We start from the raw sequence: 20,444 nt of genomic DNA, 5'->3' as shown, positions 1-20,444 counted from the left end.
CTGAGCCACAACAGGAACTCCTAGAGCCGGGTGATTCTGTTCGTTGTGGAGACCACCACCAGCTTCCACTTAAACCCTATGGGTGTCACTGTTCATTTGCCCTCATGGGAACAGCTTAAAGGACTTCTCCCCATAGTATCTCTTCCTCTGGAAATGTGTCACCAGCTCTGTTCGTGCCCATTTGCAACACACAGGAGGCTGACCGCTATCCCAGGGCTCTCTGGCCTGGAGGCTGCGCTGGGCGCCTAAAATGCGAGGGATCTTTTTGCCCGAATCCATTATTTTTGCTCGGTTGTGATCACACTGACCAAAGCTTTCAGTGACTGTCGTGGACAAGTCTGACTTTTGTAATGGGTTAATAATTATCGTATGAGAGCTGTAGTTTGCTTTTAGACATGGGGCAGGGAAAGAATACTAGAGGGACTTGGGAGTTCCCGTGACCGGCCTCCTGGTCCTCCTCCACCTGCCTGTGGAGCAGACCTGGGGCCTCCAGCCACCTCTGTTCTCAGCCCGTTTGTGAAGCAGCATCAGTGCCCGGCTTTTCCCTGGCCCGTCCTTTCTGCGCTGAGGGCTGGGTGCAGTTTGCTGAGCTGTTCTCTGCTCTGGCTCTCTTCTTCTGCTTATGTAGACTTTCCCCTATGGAGACCCCCTTCTCCCAGATCCGAGAGGCTGCGAGGCTGTGTGAGGGCCTTGTGGCCAGTCCTGGGAGCTTGCTGCCTGGTTTCCTGTCCCATCCCTCCCCCTCCAGGGCAGCAGCCCCGCCTCACGAGCCCCTTCTCCCATCGCAGACAAGCCGTTATCCAACATGAAGATCCTGACTCTTGGGAAACTCTCCCGGAACAAGGATGAAGTGAAGGCCGCGATCGAGAAACTCGGGGGGAAGTTGACAGGGACGGCCAGCAAGGCCTCCCTGTGCGTCAGCACCAAGAGTGAGTTTAATCCGCCCAGGGGCCCAAGGGAACATGGGCTGTCTCTTGATGGTGTTGAGGATTAAGTGAGGGGAAGTGGGTCTGACAGCCAGGGACCCAAAAAATGTCACATTGCCGGCATTGCTGGGGTTCTCAGGGAAGGTGTCAGCACTCATCCTGGGTGTTGCAGCCCCGTGTCATGGTGCAGATTCACGTGTGTAAAACTCCCAGCGAAAGACTAGCCCGCTGTTCTTGTCACCTAGCACTGTTCCCCAAGATGTTGGTAGGTTTGCTGCCAAAGCAAAAGTTCCCAGTTTAAGTATGTCTGGGAAACGCAGGGTTAAGCAAAGGCGCACAGGTTGCTCTGCAGGCTGATGATGCTGGTGACCATTACATGTCCCCAAGACCAGAAACAGCGCACCGCTCTTCTGGGGCTCTGACTTCCTTTTCTCAGGAGGTCCTGTTACCATTTCCTTGCAGAACGCAGCCCTCACGCACTCATAACACCTAGCAAAGGGGCCTGTTGCCAGTGGGTGACCTTTATGGAAATGAAAAAAGCCCCCTAACGAGTTCCATCATGGCTCAGTGGAAACTAGTATCCATGAGGATGCAGGTTCAATCCCTGGCCTCACTCAGTGGGTTAAGGATCCAGCTCTGCTATGAGCTGTGGTGTAGATTGTAGACGTGGCTTGGATCTGGCGTTGCTGTGGCTGTGGTGTAGGCCGGCAGCTACAGCTCTGATTCAACCCCTAGCCTGGGAACCTCCATAGACTGAGAGTGCAGCCCTAAAAAGCAAAAAAGAGAAAAAGGCCCCCCAGCACTCGGTTTTGAAGGAAGGGAGCGCTGAGGGGGAGAAGTGTGGGGAAGTACCCAGTAAATGGCGATTCCGGTAATGGATATTGAAGGTTTTTTCCCTTCTGATGTGAACAGAGGAGGTGGACAAGATGAGTAAGAAGATGGAGGAAGTGAAAGAAGCGAATGTCCGAGTGGTGTCCGAGGATTTCCTCCAGGACGTCTCGGCCTCGACCAAGAGCCTTCAGGAGCTGCTCTGCACCCACATCCTGTCCCCCTGGGGGGCCGAAATGAAGGCTGAGGTGAAGGCCGAACCTGTGGAAGCCGTGGCCCCCAGAGGGAAGTCAGGGGGTGCACTCCCCAAGAAGAGCAAGGGCCCCATCAGGGAGGAAGGTGAGGCCCCAGCGGCCCCGTCCCGCCAGCCCCGCCCAAGCACAGCCTCTCCCTCTGCCCCGAGGGGTCTGTCCAGTGTGACCCACACCAATTTTCCCAGTTTGTTACTTTGGGGGTGGTGGGAGGTTGTGCGTGGATGCTGTGCTCTTCTGGGTGGTTTTTTGTGTTTTGTTTTGTTTGTTTTGGTCACACTTGCAGCATGCCAAAGTTCTGGGGCCAGGGATGGAACCTGGCACAGCAGTGACGACGCCAGTTCCTTAACCTGCTGAGCCACCACTCTTCCTGTCCTTTTTTTTTTTTTTTTTGCCTTTTAGGGCCACACCTACAGCATATGGAAGTTCCCAGGCTAGAAGTCAAATGGGAACTGCAGCTGCCGACCTACACCACTGCTCACGGCCACGCAGGATCCTTAACCCATTGAGCGAGGCAAGGGATCCAACTCCCATCCTTATGGATACTAGTCAGGTTCATTACCACTGAGCCACAAAGGGAACTCTTTTTTTAAATGTAATATCTCTATTTCTCTATCTCTTCCCCAGGTGCCAACAAATCTGAAAAAAGAATGAAATTAACTCTTAAAGGAGGAGCGGCCGTGGACCCCGATTCTGGTAAGGAGAGGGGAGTGAGCAAGCAGGCCACACCCCATCCTCCCCTGTCCCAGGAACACCTGCAGACCCCCTTCCCCCCGAGGGGACGGGATCCCAGGACCCGTGTCTGTGACAGGTCTGGAACACTCGGCCCACGTCCTGGAGAAAGGCGGGAAGGTCTTCAGTGCCACACTCGGCCTGGTGGATATTGTCAAGGGAACCAACTCCTATTACAAGCTGCAGCTCCTGGAGGATGACAAGGAGAGCAGGTGTGTCCTTGGGGGAGGATCATCCAGAGGAGTCTCCACCTCCCCCGATACCCTGGTCTCCCAGCATGGGGGGACCAACTGCTCCACGGAGAACACGGGTGTGCCCCTCATGAGGCCTTCAGTGAGGGAGGGAAGAGGCCGACGCCTCCGGACAGTCTTGCTGTCCTTCCTCATTCATGTTACCAAAGACTCCTCTGTTACCAAGGGGTCTGGGTTTGCTTGAAAAAAAGAAAAACAGTAGTTCCCGTCATGGCTCAGTGGGCCACGAACCCACCTAGTATCTATGAATTTATATACAGTAGCCCAGAAAACCAGCAAGAAGCCCCAAATTGTCTTTCCTCCCGCCCCCCTTTAGGGCCACACCTGCAGCATATGGAAGTTCCCAGGCTAGGGGTTGAATTGGAGCTGCAGCTGCTGGTCTGTGCCACAGCCATAGCCACAGCCAGATCTGAGCCACATCTGTGACCTACACCTTAGCTCACAGCAATGTTGGATCCTTAACCCACTGAGTGAGGCCAGGGATTGAACCCGCATCCTCAGGGGTACTAGTCAGGTTCACAACCCACTGAGCCACAACAGGAACTTCCTGTAACCCTCAGTTTAATAAAAAGTAAAGGTCCTTTATTGTAATAGCTGTTCCTTTGGTTCCTCTGTGCCCATCATCAATATTTTGGGGTGTTTTCAGTTCTTTCTCACTTGAGGGAAATGGCCAGGAAGGGAAACTCATCCTGGTATGTGACCAGCTGACTCACAAATTTGCATCTATCTGGTACTCCTCCTCTCCCCCCACAGGTACTGGATATTCAGGTCCTGGGGCCGTGTGGGCACCGTAATTGGTAGTAACAAACTGGAGCAGATGCCATCCAAGGAGGATGCCATTGATCATTTTATGAAATTATATGAAGAGAAAACTGGGAATGCCTGGCACTCCAAAAACTTCACAAAGTATCCCAAGAAGTTCTACCCTCTGGAGATTGACTATGGCCAGGTAATCATTTAATCTTCTTATACTGTCTGGTTCTCATAAAAGAAAGGGACACCTTGTTTTTTAAAAAGACATACCATGTCGGAGTTCCCATCGGGGCTCAGCGGAAACGAATCCAGCTAGCATCCATGAGGACACAGGTTCAGTCCCTGGCCTTGTTCAGTGGGTTAAGGATCCAGCGTTGCCGTGAGCTGTGGTGTAGGTCGCTGATGTGGCTCAGATCCCATGTTGCTGTGGCTGTGGCTGTGGTATAGGCCAGCAGCTGCAACTCCTAATTTGACCCCCAGCCTGAGAATCTCCATATGCTGCTGGTGTGGCCCTAAAAAGAACAAAGCAAAAAAAAAAAAAAAAATTCAATTTCTTTTATTTTTTTAACTCAATGAATTTTATTACATTTATAGTCGTACAACGATCATCACAAAAAAAAAAAGAAATTGACAAAAAAAGAGCAAAAGCAACTGAGTGTATACCATCTACCTTCTCCTTCATAAAGAATAAAATGGTGACCATTACCAGAAGAAAAAAAAAAAAGACATACCATGGATCAAATGGCATCATTGGTGAATTCTACCAAACATTTAAAGAATTAATATTGGTCCTTCATAAATTCTTCAAAAAACAGAGGAGGAGGAAACACTTTCCAGCTCATTCTATGAGGCCAGTATTCCCCTGACAACAGAGACGTCACAAGAAAAGGACAGAAGGAGATCCATCTGGGTATAGATGCAAAGTCCTCAACAAAATACTGACAGACTGAATAGCAACACACGAGGACTTAGACACCATGACTGGGTGGGATTTATCCCAGGAGGGCCAGGTTGGTTCGATGTGCAGAAATGAATCAGTGTAACGTAACATGAAAGCAATAAAGAACAGAGGCCAAGTTGCTCCTTAAGCACAACCTGGTTCATAGATTCCAGGTGACATTTCTTGTCTGAACCTATGGTTCATCGTACATCACGTGACTTGTTTCATCACGAAGGTAGAACTGTGGTGACTTGACACACTCCATTAGGTCACAGGTTTTAGTCTTTGTTGTTGTTGTTGTACCCAGGGCATGTGAAGGTTGCCAGGCCAGGGAACAGACCAACACCACCACAGCAGTGGCCTGAGCCACCAGGGAACTTCTCAGATTATTTCCTAATAATTTCCTATGATCTGCATTTGTAGCTTGACCATTTCCCTGTGTATCACCAGATAGCAAATCTTTTTTTTTGTTTGTTTGTTTGTTTTTGTTTTTGGTCTTTTTAGGGCTATACCTGTGGCACGTGGAGGTTCCCAGGCTAGGGGTCAAATTGGAGCTAGCCACAGCAACACCAGATCCAAGCCACATTTGCAAGCTGTACCACAGCTCACGGCAACGCAGGATCTTTAACCCACTGAACGAGTCAGGGGTCAAACCCTCATCCTCATGGATCTTAGTCGGGTTTGTTAACCGATTTGAGCCACAACGGGAACTCCCAGATAGCACATCTTTCTGATTAACACCCAGCCTTTTGGTGCCAGCGGCCCTCTGTCCTGGATCTTATCTCTGCCTCTCAAGCCCCAGACGCCACTCCCACTGCTCTGCTTGGGTTGTTCCCTTCAGCTCTTCCCAGTGTTCCTTTTCCCTAAAGGATGAAGAGGCAGTGAAGAAGCTGACAGTAAACCCTGGCACCAAATCCAAGCTCCCCAAATCGGTGCAGGAACTCATCAAGATGATCTTTGATGTGGAAAGTATGAAGAAAGCCATGGTGGAGTACGAGGTATTGTGTTTTTGTTTGTCTGTGAGCATCTGCTGGGGTTGAGGATTTCAGTGCCTGGCTGGTGCCGAGGCACAGAGCGCTTTGCCCTTCAGGAGAGGCTCAAGGCCTGCTGTGAAATACGTGGTGTGTGGTGGGGGGATGTCCCCTGGGCCCCCAGACCCACCTGCACTTCTCTTATTCTTGCCATGAAGGAGTTTGTGGGCAGGGTTCTTACGCAGCCCAACCAAACGGGCCGCCCGGAGCTGTCAAGCAAAGTGCAGGATGCAGCCCACCTACAGTAAAAGAACTGCTCTGGGGAGTTTCTGTTGTGGCTCAGCGGTTAATGTACCTGACTAACATACATGACGACACAGGTTCGATCCCTGGCTCAGTGGGTTAAGGATCCGGTGTTGCCATGAGCTGTGGTGTGGGTCACAGATGCAGCTCAGATCTAGCATTGCTATGGCTGTGGCATAGGCCGGCAGCTGCTGCACCAATTGGACCCCTAGCCTGGGAACCTTCATATGTGCTGGTGCAGCCCTAAAAAAAAAAAAGAACTGCTGTGACCTGATTGATAGAGTTGCAAAGAGCTTGACACTCATTTCATCAGATAAAATTCATGCCAGCTGTTTTTCAGAAGGGGTTGGGTCCGAGGCTGGAATGGGGGTGATGGTAGTTAGATTAGTCATGTCTCTGTCCAAGCAGGAATGGGGGCAGAGCTTCCAGCCAAGGCCAGGTGTCTTCTGTTTGTTCCCCTGGGAGATGAGTGCAGAAGGGCCTCTTGTTCTTGCTCCCTCTGACATCGGAGCTCTGGGACATTGACCCCAGGAGCAGTCAGAACAGACGTGGTCCAGGCATGGCCGGCAAACAGGTCTTCCCTCCTTCCCCATCCATCGAGCCCAGCAGCATCCAGCTACCCTGAAAACCAAGCAGGGACCAGCAGAGAGGGTGAGAGTTGCAGATCAGCCTTGGCCCTTCCGCCCCTTTGCCCACTGGCTTCCTCCCTGCTGCTTCCCAGCGCCCGCCTAGAGGCTGCCAGACAGCCTGGGACAGGGACATGGGGCAAGTCTGGGTGGCATGAATGACCGGTAGCCTCTGCCCAACAGCATAGTTCCCAGGCATGGTCCCGCCTGCTGGGGCTGCTCCGGCTCAGCTGTTGTTAGAGAACAAAGTGTTGGGTCACATCCTAGACATCTGCTAACGGGTTTAAAGACGCCAGGGCTCATGCGGGTGCCTCGTTCATATAGATACATAGCCTGACTTGTTTGTTACTTATTTGAACAGGCTGGGGTGGCTCACCAAGAATGTGGGTGCACGAGGAAGAGTAGTGTGCTGGGGCCTGCAGGGGTCGTCTTCATTTGACGAACCTTTCAAAAGAAACATCCCACGTGACAGTTCCAGCTTCCTGTGCTCTGGCATATATACGATTCAGACCCAGTCTCTCTCTGTAAAATGACCTTGTCTTTTTCTTTTTTGGCCGCCCCATAGCATATGGCACTTCCAGGCCAGGGATCAGATCCATGCTGCAGCTATGACTTAAGCCACAGCTGTGGCAACACCAGATCCCTAACCCATGGTGTGGGAAGGGGTCGAACCTGCTTCCCAGTTCTCCCAAGACGCCATCGATCCTGTTGCGCCATAGTGGGAGCTCCAGAAGTGACCTTTTTTAGGCTGTTCTACATTAAGACAGGGAACTAGTTGGTTAGCAGGAATGGATGGGCCAGGGTCCTGCTGCTGGAAGGCAGGATATGGGGAGTGGGACCCCCACTTCCAGCCTGATGGGCCCCATGGGATCGGGCAGCCAGGTAGTTAAGTAAACAGTAACCAGGGCATCCGAGCTCCCCCTTGGAGCCAGGTTGAGCCCTGCTGTGTCCAGGGCCCAGGCTGCAGCCCCCGAAGCCTCCCACTGGCCGTGGCTATGCCTCTCAGTGCCCTGAACCCAGGCCTCTCTCCCACTTTGCACTTTCTCCCTAAATGGAGCTGCTGCATCACCCCTGCTGGACAGCTGGTGTTAGTGGAGCCCTGCTCTTGTTCTTGAGGCCTGTGTGTATGTTTTTGAGGGGGTAGGTAAGAGAAGCCAGGTCTTTTTAAAATAAACACCAAAATTACACAGCTCAGGGAAACAGCCCCACCCCCAAGCCCCAAAAGCATCTGGTCTCACTCTGGTCATACTGACCTTGGCCAGAAAGCCCTTTGGTGTGGCTCTGTTAGCATTGTTTTAGAGCCAGCTTGTAGTCCGTACCGAGGTCACTTTGCTCTTTTCCTGTACCGTGTTCTCGGCTCAGAATAGATTATCCACCTTCTTCCCTGGACTTAGCTCCAGCTATTTAACTCTTCCCCGAAACCAGCTCTCCCCTTGGGATGGACGGCATTGAGGGTACAGAGACACAGATGTGCCACAGCCTGTGGTCATCATTAGGCATTGTCACTACTGAGCCCTGATGGATGCCTGAGGGGCTGTGAGCACCTTTACTTCTCGTGTCATGGGTCACCGTAGAAATTCCATTTCTCGGATTGCCTGTGTGGCTCCATCTTTGTTCCCAGAGCCTGCAGGTGCCAGAGGTTTCAACATGCGCAAATGCAGTCCTGGGTGGGGAGCTCCAGGGTCTGCTGGGAACAACCTGGGGACAGTGACTCAGGAAGCAGAGTGAGGGGGAGCACTGAGGCAGGAGGGGTGGGCAGCCAAGCATTCAGGCAGGTGACTCCTGCAGGGAGTGGGTGCCGTTTACAGGTGGGAAACCGTGGCTGAGAGTGAGTGCCCCACCCGCTAGCAGGTGACCAGAGTCCTGCTCTTTCCACTGCAGCCAGCCCATCACCCCCTCGGTGGGTCCCCAAGGTGTTAGGGGCAGCAGCAGCATCGTAGGAACATGTTTAACCTTTGAGCTGACTGATTTGAAAGGAACACTGGTGACTCAGTGTCAGTATGGGTGTTCAAGAGGGAGTCCTTGTCTTCCGGCTGAGAATGGCCTTGCCTCTGAGACCCTGGGGAGGGCTTCCTGGGCGCACCCTCACCCTCACGTGGCAATTAGGTGGGAGTCCTGCTGTGTCACCTTCAGGTGCGCGGAGCAGTTTCAAACCGAGCACAGGTGGGCTTAACCCTGCCGTCTACGAAGTGAGCAAGGACCTTCTCTCGCAGTAGGGATGGGCTGCAAAGCCCGTGGGCTTGGCTCAATGGGTCGCCCCAGGACAGATTTCTGACTGCTACCCTCAGAAGGCCTGGGTGGGTGTTGGGGGCGCTCAGTCTGGCTCTGCTGTCATCGCCGCACAAAGCTCGGCTTTCAAAGGGAAAAATCCCCCTGTCTCCTCAGATTGACCTTCAGAAGATGCCGTTGGGGAAGCTGAGCAAAAGGCAGATCCAGGCCGCGTACGCCATCCTCAGTGAGGTCCAGCAGGTAAGTTAGGGACCCTCTTCTCCAGCTGCCCTCCTCCTGGGGGTCTCTTGGCCGCCCCCCCGCCCCATCTGGGGACATGGCAGTACATTTATGAGGTGAGTGAAAGAGACCTGCTGGCTCACGGTTATTCAGATGTTTTTCACGTCAAGAATGACGAGTGCTCCTTGCAGAAAGCTCCCAGTGCTAGTGAATTAACGATGTTTTCCCGTATCAGGGACAGTAAACTCCTATCCTGAGAAATTTGGTTCTCCTGCCTCATAAAAATGTTCTTTAAAGTTAAACATTGTCTTGCTTTCTTGTATTTGTGTTCCTTCAACATCAACTTTCCGAGCGTCTGCCAAGGTTCCTCCAGTCCCAGAGCTTCTAGCCGTGCCCTGAAGGGACTGGAGGGTCCCCCTGTGTTTGTGGGCGGCATGCATGCTCCATGTGTGAAAGCAGAAGAGCCGGTGGGAGCCTGAGGTGGGACCACCAGGTGGACCTCTGGCTGCTGCAGTTAAATCCAGTGACAGTGGTCCTGCACAGGGTCCTTTTGCTTGTTGCCCACTGCCTGGGGCCTGAAAGTCTTGCCTCAGCTCAGATTCTTTCCTGTTCCAGAACTTCCACAATGAGGGGCTGGAAGAGTGTTCTTTGCTCCTTGCACAGAGCCAACTGCAGCACAGGCAGCAGTTTACAATGTGGAAGAAGCAGCCCATCTCAGTGAGATGTAGGCTTGGGGCTTGGTACCTATAGGGTGCCAACTCATTGCCCCCTTACCATCCTTTAGGCACCTATGAGGTCTGCCAAGTATGCAGGGACTAGTGGCCCAGCACTTCCACTTCTGTGCATGTACTGAGTGCCTTCTGCATAAAGCTCTAATTGGCACTGTGGTATAAGGAGAGGCCCGCCTTTCTGTGCCTGGCCTCCTAGACCTCCAGGGTTAATCAGAATGAATTCCCTGAGTGTTCCCATTGTGGCTCAGTGGTAATGAGCCAGCTAGTATCCATGACTTTGCAGGTTTGATCACTTGCCCCACTCAGTGGGTTAAAGGATCTGGTGTGGCTGTGGCTGTGGTGTAAGCCAGCAGCTGCAGCTCCAATTCGACCCCCAGCCTGGAAACCCCCATGTACCGATAATGCTGCCCTAAAAAGAAAAAAAAAAGGAATTCCCTGCCTTAAATATAAAGGTCATTGGCTGAAGGGGCCTGACCGAATTTTGTAGCAGTGGGTTTTTTCCCCCCTTAAAGATTTTATTATGAAATGTTTTCAGACTTAGAAAAAGTTGAATTTTACAGCATCAGCCGTGAGCTCACCCCCTAGATGCTGCAGGCAATATTTTGCACAATAGGGGAGGTTTATGTGTCCTGACCCGCTCTCTGTACAAATGAGATTCTATACGGGAGGCCCAGTATGTGCTGAGCCGCCAGTTTGAGGTTGAGGTCCGGCTGATACCCCAGCTAAGTGATGGCCCCCTGAGAGTTGCCTGGTGTCTCCTGGCTGTGCACACACCAACTGCCTTGGGACTTGCCTGCAGCACCCAGCTCCCAGGGAGAATAGCCCGGTACTGAGGGTTCAATGCTGCCTCAGTCTTGTTCCTCTGTCCCCTCTCCTAAAGGCCGTGTCCCAGGGCAGCAGCGACTCCCAGATCCTGGATCTCTCAAATCGATTCTACACCTTGATCCCCCATGACTTTGGGATGAAGAAGCCTCCACTGCTGAACAATGCGGACAGCGTGCAGGTAGCACCGGGGTTCAGGAGGATCCTGGGTCTCAGGTGGTGCTGGGCTGGGTGTGGCTCTCTTCCAGTGCAGGAGGCACACTCAGGGCCCTCATCTTGAAGTGGGGTTTCTGGGGTTCCTGTTGCGGCCCAGCAGGTTACAAATCCATATCCATGAGGATATGGATTTGTTCCCTGGCCTCACGCAGTGGGTTAAAGGATCCAGCGCTGCCATGAGCTATGGTGTAGGTCACAGACATGGCTCAGATCCCACGTTGCAGTGGCTGTAGCGTAGGCCAGCAGCTGCAGCTCCAGTTGGACCCCGAGCCTGGAGATTTCCATGTGCCCTGGGGATCCAAGATCCACTTCTTGGATCGCAAATCCAAGAAGTACGGTCTCTGCCCTTTTGGGAGCCTGACCACGGGCAGAACAGTTGGTTTTCCTGCCCTTGCTAGACCACATCAGGCTGCGGAAAAGGAGCCATGAGGGATGTACCTTCCTCCCAGCTTCAGAAGGGAGCCAGGGATCATTCCGCACCTGTCACCTGAGTGCTCGAGAGGAAAGAGTTCATACGTATAGTCCTCTTCTCCCCCAGGGAGTAAGTCCTCGATAGCTGTCCAGAAACCCTGAGGAGCGTTGGCTGTGATGGTGATTCACTGGCCCTAAGCAGCTGGGAAGGACCCTTTCACTGTTGGACACTCTGCATGTGGATTTTCTGTGCCAAAACTGAGTCTTTCTCCCACATCTTGGCTCAAGGTTTTTCTTTTGTTCCTCCAGGCCAAGGTGGAAATGCTAGACAACCTATTGGACATCGAGGTGGCCTACAGTCTGCTCAGGGGTGGTTCTGATGACAGCAGCAAGGACCCCATTGATGTCAACTATGAGAAGCTCAAAACTGATATTAAGGTAACGGGTCCACCCTTTCTGAAACATCCAAAGCCTTCATCCGAGGGGTGGTGGTTCCCAGAATTGAACGTGCATCAGAATCTTGTGGAATGGGCCTTCCCATTGGTGACTCAGCTAGTATCTAGGAGAATTTGGATTCAATCCCTGGCCTCACTCAGTGGGTTAAGCTGCAGCTCCACTTCGACCCCTAGCTTGGGAACTTTTCTAGGTACAGCCCTAAAAAGACAAAAAAAAAAAAGGAAAAGGAAGATAGAAATAAACTTATTTACAAAACAGAAACAGACTCACAGATCTGGAAATCAAACTTATGGTTACGTAGGGGAAATGGGGTGGGGGGGGAGGGTTAAATCAGAAGGTTGGGAATAACTGCTTGGGGGACTGGGAGGCAGGGGGCACTTCTGTGCTGTTGGAGGCTTGGACAGAAGTCATCCGGCCTAGGCCAACAGGAGAAGGAAAGTTTGCCTCAGCCCCTAGCTTGCCCTGGCCTTGAGGCTGGTCTCACATCTCCTGCGTGCCTCCCTTCCCTGCAGTGTTAGGGGGTCCAAAGGCACGAGGATCTGTTGAGCCTGGTTTGATGTGTTGACATCACTAAAAAGAGCCTTTACTCCATGCTTAGGACAGAGCATAGGTCTGTGGGTCTGCACAGGGTAGACCCCAGATGGCTTGGTTCTTTGTAAAGGGTTGTTATTCTCTGCATTTATGATTCTGAAACTTTTTAGTTAAGGGGCAGGGAAAAGAGCAGAATTCCTGAGTTCTCTGAACATTGGTAAGAATATGGAAACAGAAGAGTACATTCACAGCCTTCCCCGTAACACTCATGTTTATTTAGCATAGATTACATTATTTGACCATTATTTAGTGAGTGTTTACTCTGGACCACAACGTGCAAGGATTCTGAAGAGATGGCACACTTGTCCCCATCCTCAAAACCCCTGTATTCTGCCGGATCCTTGCTGCTTTCGATTGCAAAAGCCTTTTTTGGGGGGGCCACTCCACACATACAGAGTTCCCAAGCCAGGGATCAGAGCTGAGCCACAGTCTTGACCTAAACCACAACTGTGGCAATGCTGGATCCCTAAACCACTGTGCCAGGCCAGGAATCAAACCTGCATCCTATAGCTCCCAAGATGCTGTGGATCCCATTGTGCCACATTGGAAACTCCTGATTGCAGATCTTGACTCTGGGGTGTCCCCTGGCCCTGATGTTTTAACTCCCCATGGACTAGACTGTTACCTGGAGGCGGCTCCTTATTCTGGAGGTCCCCGTTCCCAGAGAGTGAACCCCGTGTTGATAGCTTTCCTGGTGTCCCTGAGCGTAGGGTTTTAAGACAGAAGCAAGGCCAGGATCCTCTTGCAATCCAGATAGATGGGGAAGAAGCTGGTGTCTGGGGAGCTGGGGCTGCCGGCCCAGCCTCTGCCCTGGAATGTGGTGGGGCCGGGAGCATGAGCCGCTGGCCCACCTGGGCTTCCACACGGGCCATGTGTTATATGTGTTGTCGCCTGCTTCCATGTGGCTCTCCTGGGGTCTCCTTTGCCCTGATTCCCACATTTCTTCTAGGTGGTGGACAGGGATTCTGAAGAAGCCGAGACCATCAGGAAGTACGTTAAGAACACTCACGCAACCACACACAATGCATATGACTTGGAAGTTATCGATGTAAGGCTCCCCCCCCGCCCCCGTCCCTCTGTGCCCTGCCAGCTCTTCCCTGCTCATCCCTCCAGCCTGGGCCTGGGCCTGGGTGCAGGAGAGCAGTTTACTCTGTTTTAAATAGCCAGAGGAAGTGATTCATTTGTTTGTGAAGCAGAAAAATTCATAGTCTTAGGGTTTGGGGATGGCTTTTTGTTCTGTTTTAAAGGATGTTCCCTACCCCAAAACCTAGTTTTGGAATCAGAACTGGTATCAGGGAGCCCAAGCAATGTGCCTCAGGTGGACGGGGTCTACACACCGTGTAGGTCCCACCAGATGGGACCTAGACCGGCCGTGTTGCTCCACCCCAACTGACAGAAACACCTTAGAGACAACAGGCCTCATGTTTTGCAGCTCTGGGGACACCTGGGCTGTTCTCCTGTGTCCATGAACCCCAGTATAACAGCGGTGCCATCCATCTCTCTGCTTTATTTACTGCTCCGACCAGATCTTTAAGATCGAGCGTGAAGGGGAGAGTCAGCGTTACAAGCCATTTAAACAGCTGCATAACCGGAGGTTGCTGTGGCACGGGTCCAGGACCACCAACTTCGCCGGGATCTTGTCCCAGGGTCTCCGGATAGCCCCACCTGAAGCACCTGTGGTACGTGCCCAGCCTGGGGAGCTGGGGGGGAGGGCTTGTCTCTGCAGCCATCTCCACTCGAGCTCTATGGGGGCTCGGGTGAGAAGCCCACACCCCAGTGAATAAGGGTCCTTGGTTAAAGACATGGGTGACAGAGTTCCCGTTGTGGCTCAGTGGAAACAAATCTGACTGGTATCCATGAGGACGCAGGTTTGATCCCTGGCCTCGCTCAGTGGGTTAAGGATCCAGTGTTGCCATGAGCTGTGGTGGAGGTTGCAGACACAGCTCGGATCTGGTGTTGCTGTGGCTGTGGTGTAGGCCGGCAGCTGCAGCCCTGGCTGATCCCCTAGCTTGGGAACCTTCATATGCTGCCAATGCGGCCCTGAAAAGACAAAAATAAATAAAGACATGGGTGTTGGCTCAGCTGAGGCTGATACAGTGAATGTTGCCAGGCGTCCCTCTCCTGACCCTCAGCAAGGCTGTAGCAGTAAGGGTATCAAGTGTAGTTCTGAGAACAATGAAGGTGAAGTCCAGGCCCTGCCCTGAACGCTCATTGGATGTGTTGACAGCCAGAGAGCAGGCTTTGGCCGCAGGCCAGGCTGGGTTCAAACGTGCCTCTCCCACCTGCTGGCTGGTGACCTCCGTGAGCTTCAGCATCTGCCTCAGTGCCACGTGCTGAAAAAGAGAGGCCGACCCAGACCTAAGGGATCGCTGTGTCACCTGCTGGGCTGTAGACCTGACCTGCTGGGCAGGAAGTTAGGAATGGTCTTCCAAGCCTCTTTTGTGGTTGTTGAAAGTAGGGAGTGGAGTTCCCATTGCGGCCCAGTGGTTGGGAGCCCGACTCATCTCCATGAGGATTGGAGTTCAATCCCTGGCCTCACTCAGTGGGTTAAGGATCCAGTGTTGCCACAAGCTGCAGCCTAAGTCACTGATGGGGCTTGGATCCTGCGTTGCTGTGGCTGTGGTGTAGGTGGGCAGCTGCAGCTCCAGTTTGATCCCTAGCCTGGGCACCTCCACATGCCACAGGTTTGGCCTTAAAAAAGATGAAAAAGTGGGGAGCAAAGAGGCTTAACAACTGGACTCATGGCTTCTGGGCAGTAGCTTGTACCTCAGGCAGATGTCCTACCCGCTCTGAACCTTGTTTTTGTTTCTTCTTTTTTTTTTTTTTTTTTTTTTTTTTTTGGGTGCCCCTCAGCATATGGGCTTCCCAGGCCAGGGATCGGATCTGAGCTGCAGTTGCAGTTTCGGCAGTGCCGGCTCCTTTAACCCACTGTGCTGGGCTGGGGATCAAACCCATGCCCTGGCCCTGCATAGATGCCACTAATCCCCTTCCACCACAGCAGGGACTCCCTGAACCTCATTTTCAAAAAAGGAATAAAAATAATGGTTCCCTTTAGGGGGTGCTGACACCTGCCAGGCCCTAGTCTAAAAAGCAGCTGTCAGTGACATACTTCGTTTTCACAGTGGCACCGTGGGGTCCTTTTCCCCAAGTTCAGAGAAGAAACTAGGGTCCAGAGAGTAATTTTTCATAGCCTGTTGGTACCTGGCAGAGCTGGGATCTGAACAGCCTGCTCCTGAGCCCAGGCCCCTGTCCCCTGTGGGGGGGATACTGTGGGACTCAGTGATGGCTCCCAGTGGGCTCTCAGTAAGCAGGTAATGCTGCTAAGTTCCCGCTGGAAGGTTCTCAGCTGTCCCTTTTCCACCCTCCAGACGGGCTACATGTTTGGGAAGGGGATCTATTTCGCCGACATGGTCTCCAAGAGTGCCAACTACTGCCACACGTCCCAGGGAGACCCCATAGGCTTGATCCTGTTGGGAGAAGTTGCCCTTGGAAACATGTGAGTAACCCTGGTTTCAGGGTGGGTGGCACTTGATGGGGCTGGATGGGATGAGTGTCCCTTAGCTGGGAGGTGATCCTGGCAATTTCTCAGCACCCACCAGTTAGGCATGTCCTAGGTGCCCGTTGGAGTCATGTTGGAAATGGAGGAGAGACGGGAATGTGGCCGGGCCTTGGGAGCTGGCAGCATCCATTCTCTGTGTACTGGGAGCACCGAGCTTGGCTTGCACCAAGGATGGTCAGCTTGGGCCCCTCTGCCCGACTGACAATGTTTATGTTTTCTGTCCGAGACCAACCCACATTGATCTGGAGTCTTAACCCCAGTTCCAGATTCCCCACAAAAAATCTGGGTGGTCCAGCTGGGATTGGTTGTCCAGCGTGGTCCTATCAACCAGGACCAGAGAGAGCAGGCGGTATAACAGAGCAGACGGGACCCAGCCATCATGAGCTACTTGGAAACCCCCAGAGCAGCCAGCACACCACAGCTCTGCACAGGCTGTTCCTGAAAGCAGCCCTGTGGCAGTGGTCATTGGCACCATCTCTTGAAAGGCACTGCACCTTCAGAACTCCATAGGTCTTGGGGCGGCCAGAAAAGAGATGAAGGGAAAAAGAGGCACTTCGCCCGCAGTTTCTGGAGACAGAGCAGGAGAGAAAGCCTAGCAACGAAGGTGGACTGCGTCCTCAGCATGTTTTTCTAAATGTCGCCCGTGACTTGCTCTGCTAATCAGACTGTTGGTCTGAGAGCTCGGTGACCTTGAAGGCTCTTCTGAACCTGCTTTCTGTTCAATAGGTATGAGCTGAAGCACGCTTCGCACATCAGCAAGTTACCCAAGGGCAAGCACAGTGTCAAAGGTATGGTGATTGGTGCTCCTAAAGTGGCCCCTACCGCCTCAGGCACCCTGGGCAGCACTGGGAGGAGGCTCTCTTTCCCCCAAAGCCACAATTTCTGTGGCTAGGTTACAAGTTCATTTAAAAAAAAAAGAAAAAAGTTTTGATGCTGTGGCTGGAGGTAGTGTCACAAATACCATGAAATAGAGTCCTTCCTGATTAGCGCTCCTGTGAGGTGCGTTGGCTTTGAGTTTTTACCTGACTCTTAGCTACATTGGCAATGTCCAGAGCCTGGATTTGGATTGCTGCAGCTTGTAGCATGCAACAGTTTAATCTCCCACCACCTAGTTGAAGCCACTGCTTTGGAATTCCGCTCAGGGAGCCGGGAGGCAGGGGGCACTTCTATGCGGTGAAGCTCAGTGAAGGCTGATAACCTGGAACTTGGTGTATATTTGGTTTTGTGTCTGGAAGGATACACTATAGGATTTGTATGTCTTTTTTATTTATTTATTTATTTTTTTGTCTTTTTGCCTTTACTAGGCCCGCTCCCACAGCATATGGAAGTTCCCAGGCTAGGGGTCTAATCGGAGCGGTAGCCTCTGGCCTACACCACAGCCACAGCAACACCAGATCCTAGCCGAGTCTGCGACCTACACTACAGCATCTCTTCCCACCAACCCTGTCATTCTGCCTGCTGTTTTTCAGGCTTAGGCAAAACGACCCCTGACCCCGCAGCCAGTATTACTATGGATGGTGTGGAGGTTCCTCTTGGGACCGGGATCCCATCTGGTGTGAACGATACCTGTCTGCTGTATAACGAGTATCCTTTTCTGAGTGTGCCATGAGAGACCGAAAAGAATGTTCTGGGGCTGAGAGTCGCCTAGGCTGCCAGTGAACCCAGGGCAGACCGACTAGAGCCAGTCCTGGGGTGAGTCTCACAGTGAAGCCTTGCCCTCCATGGTCTCCCTGTTCGGGTGAGACCTGAGCCCCTACCTGGGGGACTTGGCAGGGTGCGGCCAGCTCGGCCAGCAAGCACTTTCTCAAACCATTGGCTCCTTGACACGCCTCCCCCTCAGGTACATTGTCTACGATATCGCTCAGGTCAATCTCAAGTATCTACTGAAGCTGAAATTCAACTTTAAGACGTCCCTGTGGTGAGCTGTGAACCGCAGCCCCAGGATCGTGGGGTGTCACCCCACGTGCTGTGCACCAACCAACCAGGCAGAAACCTCGGCCAAGTTGCCGAGGGATGGTACCTTCACTGAATCTCCTTAGAAAGGATTTACATGAACACTTGGTCACATGTTAGTGATTTTCCCAACTTCTCCAATCCGTTGTTTGTGTTGGTCGGGGTGGGGGGCGGTCGTTTGGGGCTTCTTTCCTGCCAGCCATAACCCTGGTAGGTACAACTGACAATAGGGGAAACGTTGGGGAGGGTTTTGTTTTTGTTTTTGTTTTTGTTTTGCGTCTAGACTAGTCCAGCGAAAGAACCTTGCAAGCCACCTTATAACGTCTGCCTTACTGGTTTCCCCAGGGAAGGAAAAAAATAATCTTCCACCCTTATTTCTAAGTGTTCATCTTTAGTTTTGGAAAAACGTTAAGCATTTATTTTAAGGTCAAAATAAAAACTAATTTCATACTATTTAATCTTTTTTATTTTGCATTTTATTGTCTCCCTTTAGCTTTTTGTTGTTGTCTGTTTGGGTTTGGGGGGGGTTGTTTTCTTTGGTTTTTTGGCAAGGAATGTAGGGAGACCAAAAGAAGGAACATTAACAATTTCTTAGAAGCAAAAGGCATTTTCCTTTTCTGGAGACACTTGAATGTGGATGCTCTCAGAATATGTAGTTTTTTGGGTTTTTTTTGTTTTTGTGTCTTTTTAGAGCTGTACCTGCGGCATATGGAGGTTCCCAGGGTAGGGGTCGAATCGAAGCTACAGCTGCCAGCCTACACCACAGCCACAGCAACGCAGGATCCTAAACCCACTGAGCAAGGCCAGGGATCGAACCCGTGTCCTCATGGATACTAATTGGAGTTGTTACCCTCTGACCCACGATGGGAACTCCTTTAAGAGTAATTTCAAGAGTAAATTTTAAGTCGTATTTGAAATTCCTAACTTTCCTACGAGCAATTTTGTCTGCTAAATTAAAAATATATTGCCAAAATACCCCAGGGCTAGTAGTAATTCTTGAATTAAAATGGGAATGGCTTCTGTATTGCTGCATTGTGGTTTTAGTCTCATTCTGATTATGGATCTGGTTAATCTTCACGGTGCAAGGGCCACAGCGACTTGGGGGGAGGTCGTTTGTACTCGTATCTGAAACTGCAGAATGTGCCAGACAACAAACAGCAGGGCCTAATAGGAATGCCTGGCCTGAGTGACAGAAAACCCAGCATAGAGGGCATTCTTCTTTATCTTCAGTTTATCAGATACTCAGTGGCGATAGAACACATGTCAGCATGTTCTTCTCTTCTAAGGGATATTATTTTACAGCTACTGTATTGCCTCATCCTACTACATATGTGAATACGAGGCTTATTAAATATTTACTTTTCATCCCCCGAAAGCCAGGGTGGTATCTGACGACACTGTGGACCTTTTACAGAGGCTGGGGAGTGTAGGCCAGAAGGGAGAGTCACAGGCAAGAGAAGGCAGCAGAGCAAGCTGCCGTCTTCACCCCAAAAGTTGCCCCTTTTCTTTGGTTAGAGAAACAGAAGACAGACATATTTCAAGATGAGAAAGGAGGAGTTCCTCTTGTGGCTCAGCAGGTTAAGAACCTGACCGGTATCCATGAGGATGCGGGTTTGATCCCTGGTGTCGCTCGTGGGTTAAGGATCGGTGTTGCCATGAGCTGAGGTGTAGGCTGGCAGCTATAGCTCTGATTCCACCCCTTGCCTGGGAACTTACATATGCCACAGATGCAGCCTTAAAAAGAAAAAAAAAAGGCAGGAAAGAATAGGAGCTCCCGTCGTGGCACAGCAGAAATGAATCTGACTAGGAACCTTGAGGTTGCAGGTTCAATCCCTGGCCTTGCTCAGTCGGTTGAGTATCCAGCATTGCTGTAAGCTGTGGTGTACGTCGCAGACACTACTCAAATCTGGCATTGCTGTGGCTGTGGTGTAGGCTGGCAGCTACAGCTGCAATTGGACCCTTAGCCTGGGAACCTCCATAGGCCACGAGTGTGGCCCTACAAAGCTAAAAAATAAAAACTAAGTTTTTTAAAAAGACAAGAAAGAAGAAAAATACGTTTTCTCTGAGTTGAGCTTCATTTAAGTGATTGTAATGACAGGTGCAGTTTATGAACTGTGGCTTTGTCCCATATTAGCCATGTTTTGTCTTTTATTTTTAGTTTTATTTTATTTTTTGTCTTCTTAAGGCCACACCTGTGGCATATGGAGGTTCCCAGGCTAGGTAGGGGTCAAACTGGAGCTGTAGCCACCGGCCTACGCCACAGCCACAGCAACACCAGACCCAAGCCGTATCTGCGAGCTACACCACAGCTCATGGCAACGCCAGATCCTTAACCCACTAAGCAAGACCAGAGGATTGAACCTGCAACCTTATGGATACTAGTCAGATTCATTTCCGCTGAGCCATGACTGGATTTCCATCATATTAGCCATGTTTGTGACTTAAGTTAGGGTGTCAGCGTTCAGGTAATGGAAGCTTGGGCAAATCAACAAAAGAATCTGTCTTATTTTCAGTGTCCTTAATTTTCTTTCTTTATAATTTATAATGTTCTGTCAATTTCTGCTGTACAGCAAAGTGACCCAGTTATGCATACATATATATCCTTTTTCTCATATCCTCTTCCATCATGTTCTATGCCAAGTGATTGTATATAGTTCCCTGTGCTGTACAGCAGGA

General features: G+C 51.4%; 1 protein-coding gene across 2 annotated transcripts in view; it reads left to right on the top strand.

Annotated features, from left to right (window-relative positions):
* Positions 1-18,221, top strand: part of PARP1 (poly(ADP-ribose) polymerase 1) — a 38,638-nt gene extending 20,417 nt beyond the window's left edge. For both annotated transcript variants that reach the window (XM_003357641.5, XM_084979197.1), the window contains exons 9-23: positions 789-929; positions 1,839-2,093; positions 2,633-2,701; positions 2,817-2,949; positions 3,742-3,937; positions 5,551-5,679; positions 8,967-9,050; positions 10,641-10,763; positions 11,519-11,647; positions 13,206-13,304; positions 13,783-13,935; positions 15,625-15,752; positions 16,542-16,603; positions 17,285-17,399; positions 17,656-18,221. In XM_003357641.5, coding sequence (XP_003357689.3) covers positions 789-929; positions 1,839-2,093; positions 2,633-2,701; positions 2,817-2,949; positions 3,742-3,937; positions 5,551-5,679; positions 8,967-9,050; positions 10,641-10,763; positions 11,519-11,647; positions 13,206-13,304; positions 13,783-13,935; positions 15,625-15,752; positions 16,542-16,603; positions 17,285-17,399; positions 17,656-17,737 — 1,898 coding nt within the window. In that variant the 3' untranslated portion in view covers positions 17,738-18,221. The remainder of the gene's footprint in view (positions 1-788; positions 930-1,838; positions 2,094-2,632; positions 2,702-2,816; positions 2,950-3,741; positions 3,938-5,550; positions 5,680-8,966; positions 9,051-10,640; positions 10,764-11,518; positions 11,648-13,205; positions 13,305-13,782; positions 13,936-15,624; positions 15,753-16,541; positions 16,604-17,284; positions 17,400-17,655) is intronic.
* The last annotated feature ends 2,223 nt before the right edge of the window (positions 18,222-20,444 follow it).

This window comes from Sus scrofa, chromosome 10 (assembly GCF_054392235.1).
Source record: "Sus scrofa isolate SSC_HxYL_T2T_F1_AM1 chromosome 10, Sscrofa_HxYL_maternal_Yorkshire_Landrace_v2.0, whole genome shotgun sequence".
Classification (NCBI taxonomy): Eukaryota; Metazoa; Chordata; class Mammalia; order Artiodactyla; family Suidae; genus Sus; species Sus scrofa.
The sequence above is the reverse complement of the archived record's forward strand: the minus strand, read 5'-3'. Positions and strand labels throughout refer to the sequence as shown.